The sequence below is a fragment of the Cnephaeus nilssonii genome (assembly GCF_951640355.1).
Source record: "Cnephaeus nilssonii genome assembly, chromosome: 13".
Lineage (NCBI taxonomy): Eukaryota > Metazoa > Chordata > Mammalia > Chiroptera > Vespertilionidae > Cnephaeus > Cnephaeus nilssonii.
Genome location: NC_137084.1, coordinates 935,585 through 941,626, shown reverse-complemented (window position 1 = coordinate 941,626; position 6,042 = coordinate 935,585). Strand labels below are relative to the sequence as shown.

Here is a 6,042-nt window from a genome sequence, read left to right as displayed (position 1 = left end):
AACCCCCGGCATGTTCCCTGACCGGAATTGAATTTCTAGGTGCATGGGATTACGTTCAACCAACTGAGCCCCGCGGCTGGGCTGTATGTGCTTTTTCCAAGTGAAATCTTTTGATAAATGCCCGAAGAAGGAAGTGTGTATATATTGAATTAGATTATCAATCATTACTTAGGATTGGAATCAGTTTGAATATAATTTCAGTCTGAATATGTTTAGGTTCTAGACACCTCTTTTTTGTTGTTGTTAATCTTCACCCGAGGATATTTTTCCTTTGATTTTTAAAGAGAATGGAAGGGAGGATGAGAGACAGAAATTTCGATGTGAGAGAGGCATCAGTTGGTTGCCTATCACACATGCCTTGACCCTGGATCCAACCCGTAACAGATAACGAGCACTTGACCGGAATGGAACCTGGGACCCTTCAGTCCTCGGGCTGACGCTCTATCCACTGAGCCTGGCTAGGGCTCTTTTTAAAAATTGCTAAGTCAAGGTTATGTTTAACGAGAACATTGACCACTAGTTGGGGAGCTTAACGTAAGTTATTTGGTTCTTGACATTTGTTTCCACTTACCTCTGACATACCGATTCTCACACAATTATCTTCAAATACTAAAGAATGCAGCGATAGATTGGGTAATGACTACTGATCAGAGCACTATAAATGAGATGGGCTGCCCTGGCCGCATGTGGGCGGCATGTGTGGGCCAGGTTTTGTGGTGGATCCCAGGGTGGATCCCCTCAGAACAGGTAGCTCCTTGGTCCCTTTGTGTGGTCCTGGGCCCTGGGGCTGCTGGGACTCCGTGGGTGGGTAGGGTGGGATCCCCATCCTTCACTTAGGTGAACCCAGCGGCTGTGCTACATACAGGACTGACTTTACTACCACCTTGGCGTAATGAGAATTGTAGACTAATGGGATTCTGGTCTGACAGAAACAGTGATTTCATTGGAGGTGATCTTAACCCGTTAACTGCCACGCATCCAAAACGGAAAAATCAATTTGCAATGAATATTGTAAAAATAAATATATTACAATTCAGATGTTCTTGAATATTTTCAGCTGAAAATTCTCATGAAAAATGATTTTAAAGTTGGTCAGGGCTGCCACTTAGGGAAAACTTTTTTTATAGACGTGTGTGGCGTGTGGGGAAGGCCCACCGCTTGCGTCTGCAGACGCTTATGGCTACAATGGGTTAATCGTTCATTTACCTCATGAAAAGACCTGGAGGCTCTTTGATGTGATTAAGACATAATAAAGCTGTAAAAATTTCGGTTGTATTCCCCAGCTCACATCTTCTTTCTCTCTCGAGTGGCCCTATTTGAAATAATATTATTACTTTAGCAGTAGACTAGGTGTTTTCAGTTTAAAATTAAGGATTCTACATGATGCTGGATAATTTGCCATGAAAATTTAAAAAATTTCCCCTTGAAAAGTGTGTTCTCGTTTGAAAAGTAGGATCGTGAGTTAGATGGATAGAAGCAAAGGGCTTATGGGTGCCATCATGACGCGTGCGTGCCCGTCCACATGTAGAATGTGGGCTCGTGAGGGAGCCCGCATGCATGCCTGCATTCTTCGGAAGTTTTAGAGTTGTCTTTGGCCTGCATCCCTTTCATCCTGTAACTTGGTTGCCCTTTAGAAGTAGGAAAATCTGATGAGGACCGGGACTGTTTCATAAATTGACGTTCAACTTGGCTTACTAAATTGTTGTGAATCCTCACCTGAGGATGTTTTTTTCTATTGCTTTTCAGAGAGAATGAAAAGAAGGGAAGGATGGGGAGTGAGAGAGAGAAACATCATTGTGAGAGAGACACATTGAGCAAGCCCGCGACCTTTAAGTGCGTGGGCTCCAACCACTGAGCACACTCACCAGGGCACCATATTAATTTTTTAAATGTGTTTTTTATTGATTTCAGAGAGAGGAAGGGAGAGATAGAAACATCAATGATGAGAGAGAATCATTGATTGGCTGCTTCCTCTATGCCTCCTACTGAAGATCAAGCTGTCAATCCTAGCTTTTGCCCTGATGGGGAATCCAACCATGATCTCCTGGTTCATAGGTGGATGCTCAACCACTGAGCCGCACTGGCCGGGCAGTATTAACTTTAAAAATCATCCTTAAGCCCTGGCCGGTTTGGCTCAATGGATAAAGCGTCGGCCTGTGAACCGAAGGGTCCCGGGTTCGATTCCAGTCAAGGGCACATGCCTGGGTCGCAGGCTCGATCCCCACTACGGGGTGTGCAGGAGGCCGCCGATCCATGATTCTCATTGATGATGTTTCTATCTCTCTCTCTCCCTCTCCCTTCCTCTGAAATCAATAAAAATATATTTTTAAAAAAATCATCCTTAAGTTAGAGTTTGAAAGACAAATGTACGAGCATCGACCTGTGAACCAGAAGGTCAGGGTTCAATTCCTGGTCAGGGCACATGCCGGGGTTGCAGGCTCTATCCCCAGTGTGAGGTGTTCAGGAGGTAACCAGTCAGTGATTCTTTTTTTTTTTTTGTAAATATATTTTATTGATTTTTTATAGAGAGGAAGGGAGAGGGATAGAGAGTTAGAAACATCGATGAGAGAGAAACATCGATCAGCTGCCTCCTGCACACCCCCTACTGGGGATGTGCCCGCAACCAAGGTCCATGCCCTTGACCGGAATCGAACCTGGGACCCTTGAGTCTGCAGGCCGATGCTCTATCCACTGAGCCAAACCAGTTAGGGCCAGTCAGTGATTCTTATTCATCATTGATGTTTCTATCTTTCCCTCTCCCTTCCTCTCTGGAATTAAAAAAAAAAGTGTGTGTGTGTGTCTATTTTTGTTATTTTTATTTTTTAATATATTTTATTGATTGGTTTTTTACAGAGAGGAAGGGAGAGGGATAGAGAGTTAGAAACATCGATGAGAGAGAAACATCGATCAGCTGCCTCCTGCACACCTCCTACTGGGGATGTGTTCGCAACCAAGGTACATGCCCTTGACCGGAATCGAACCTGGGACCCTTCAGTCCACAGGCCAACACTCTATCCACTGAGCCAAACCGGTTAGGGTGTGTGTGTGTGTGTCTTTAAAAAAGACAATGTTCATGCCAGTAAATGCTTTGAATTGCTCTAAAGTAGTTGGCCTAGCATAAACATATATTCCTGTTGCTAAAACTTACAGAGACAAGGCAAATTAGAATTGTTTTTATTCTGAAGGCTGGTCATTTTAGTACCAACAAGAGAAATGTTTTGTGAGTAAAGTGTGCACACACTGAAAGGTACAGACCCTAATGTGGGGTTTGATGAGCTTTTTGTGTGCACCTGGGTGACGGTGCCCCATTCGAGATTTCGGACTTTTCATCACCCAGAAAGGTCCCCCACCCCCACCCCCTGCTGCCCCAGTAAGTAGCTGGCATCCACATAGACAATGCTAGTAAAAGGGTGCATTTGACAAATGTTTTGTTTGTAATTGTTGAGTGGTGTTAACTGTTACAACTCTTCTTTAACTTGCAGGAGATAAAAACATTCAGATGGCAGATAACAGGTAAGCCAGAATGAACTTGGTTTATTGGCGTTTACATTCTAGTTGGTGAGCAGCAGGCAAGCCTTCGAGTTCCTGTGGCGGCTTACAGAGCCCGGTGGGCGCTGTCCTCCCAGCTTGGGAAGGTGGCTTTTCTTGGTCAGCAGCCATCCAGACCATGGGTCCTTGTTGGTTGGGTAGTGGGTTTGGTTTCAGAGCAGGGAGATTATTTGAGGAAAGAAATGGTAGAGAGGAGAATTTAGAAGCTTTGACGAGGGTTGGAAATTAGAACTGTTGGGAGTGGCATGTGGGGGCCCAGGATGAGGATGGGGTTGTTAAGTTATGTACCACGTGTGTCTGTAGTTCTCATCCATCAAATCTGAAGTCACTATTGACACCTCTTAACGTGCTAAGTATGAAGAATGCCCTGTGCTACTTATCTTTGGGACTTTGTTCACGGTAATACTTCCTTACCTTTAACATGTTGCTCTAGCTTTTCAGATGGGGCTCCTTCAGATTCCTCGGAAGCTGCTAAAGATGCAAGTGCTACAGGTCAGTTCACTGCGGGGAGGGCTTCACCTGGAGAGCTGGCGTGCAGAGCGGGTCTCCACGCTGGGTTTCGGCGCCACAGCAGGAAGAGCGGCTGCTCTAACAACAGAGCGTTCCTCGCGGCCTGGAGGAGAACGTAGCGTGTTGAGAGGAGAATCAGGACACCGTCTAAAAGTGTCTGCGGAACGCGCCTACCTCACTGGCGTCAGCGGCGATCACAAATGACCAGGCTCTTTCCTCCCATCGGTGCCTTCTCTGATTGTTCTGAAGCAGATCCCAGGCACCCCGTTTCCCCTTCCATTTCAGAAAGGCCCCCTGAGCTTTTTGGAAACAAGTTGTGGCCATATTGGCTAAAAGAGTCCTGAAACAATTGAGTGAAAGTTCCCCGAGCACTGGGGGGGATCCTCATAAGCACAGCCAAGAAGTTTGTAGCATTGATGCCATGTTGTGTGCAGTCGTGTTTGTACCTCCCCCCAGGACTAGCCCATGGGAAGTCCGTGTGTTGCAGGTGGTTCTGTCTCCTTGGTTGGAGAGCCCCCACCCCCTTACCCTCACCGCAGCAACACGGTGCCCAGCGTCTTGTGGAATGCCCGTGCTCTGGATTGCTCTGCTCTTCCCTCCTGAGAGTCGGGGTAAACGTTTTGGCTAGACTGCCACGCGGGTGACCTTGTGCAGCGGGAAGGGCAGTTGGGCCCATGGCAGGTGCTGGCGTTGGTGACCTGGTTAAGACAGCGTCTGCCAGGCCTCTCCATCGTGAGGGTCCTTTTGTTAAAGACTGCGCTGGCCCCTGTGGGTCCCGTTCTCGGTCCCGTTCTCCACGAGACGCTCCCCTGGTGTCGGCACCACTGGGATCCTTGCTGCATCGGTAATGACCCTGGGGCTGAAAAGGTGCTTTCTAATTCTCACTGTCCTGCCACAGACCACAGCTGTGACCCCCCCCCCCCCCCAGTGTTACTATAGAGACGTGGGTTACTTGCTTGTCCGTGTTTTACAGTTGCCATCGTTACTCTCTTGGGTGCACGATTTGTCCCACTTGATGAGTGGGGTCCCTTCAGGCTGGCTCTGTCCTTTCGCTGCTGTGTCCCCATTACTTGCAGTGCTTTTTTTGAGTAGCTTTGTGCACAAGCCATGGTCCATTTTCCTTTGAACTCGCCTTGCCCCCGACTTGGGCTCAGTTGTCTAGGGGCTCTGTTTTTGTTAGTGGGGAGAGAGTTAAAAACCAAAGTGTAGGTGCTAGGTGTCATTGTGTCTAGGCCTTGCCACGGCCAGAGCTAGAGAAGAGGTGTGCGCATACAGTGTACGGTTGTGTGTGGACACAGTTGCGTACGTTAAACACAGTGCTTCCTGGTAGTGGTTGTCTGTAGCTAACCTGGGGCCTGCTTGGTGCGCTCTGCTTGCCCACGCACGTTCTCACAGAGGCTGGGGAACTCCCGGCTGCAGCGACCTGTGAGTCTGGCTGGCTGGCTGCACAGTGGCAGGAAGAGGGGGTCGGCTCAGCAAACGGGAGTCTGTGCCGCGGCCTCAGTGGCGCACGCCATGGTCACAGTGCAGCAGGGTGACGCTGCCCTCCTGCTGTCTGGAGTGTGTGCTGTGAGGGCCGCGTGACCCTCTGCGAGGAGCCGGTCAGGACACAGCGGTGCAGGAGGTGGGTGTGCGCAGGAGGATGGTGCCGGCGAAGGACCAAAGGGCACTTGGGAAGTCGCCACCAGGGAGCTGACTGGTGAGGCCGGGCTGTCCGGGCTGTGTGCTGGGCACACATGGGCACTGGTTCACTCTAAGGAGCCGTCTGCTTACCCCTGTCCTCGGCTTCTGGGCCCACGTGGGACTTGGGGCCTGAAGGCAAGGTGATAGGAAGCGACGATGTCCTCAGTTGGGAGATTTGGAGCTTAACAGCCAAGATGGAGACCCAGAAATCTCTAGGGCCCTCTCAGGCTTTAATCGTCCACTCTGGTGACTGACATAGAATATCCAGTGCCTTAGAGTGCACCTGAAGTATTTTCAAAA

The 6,042-nt window shown here is 48.9% G+C and overlaps 1 protein-coding gene across 1 annotated transcript in view; it reads left to right on the top strand.

Moving 5' to 3' along the window:
- Positions 1 to 5,574: 5,574 nt before the first annotated feature.
- Positions 5,575 to 6,042, top strand: part of NAP1L4 (nucleosome assembly protein 1 like 4) — a gene marked incomplete at its 5' end in the record, with an annotated part of 22,858 nt that continues 22,390 nt past the window's right edge. The window contains 1 exon segment of the mRNA XM_079787977.1: positions 5,575 to 5,593. Coding sequence (XP_079644103.1) covers positions 5,575 to 5,593 — 19 coding nt within the window.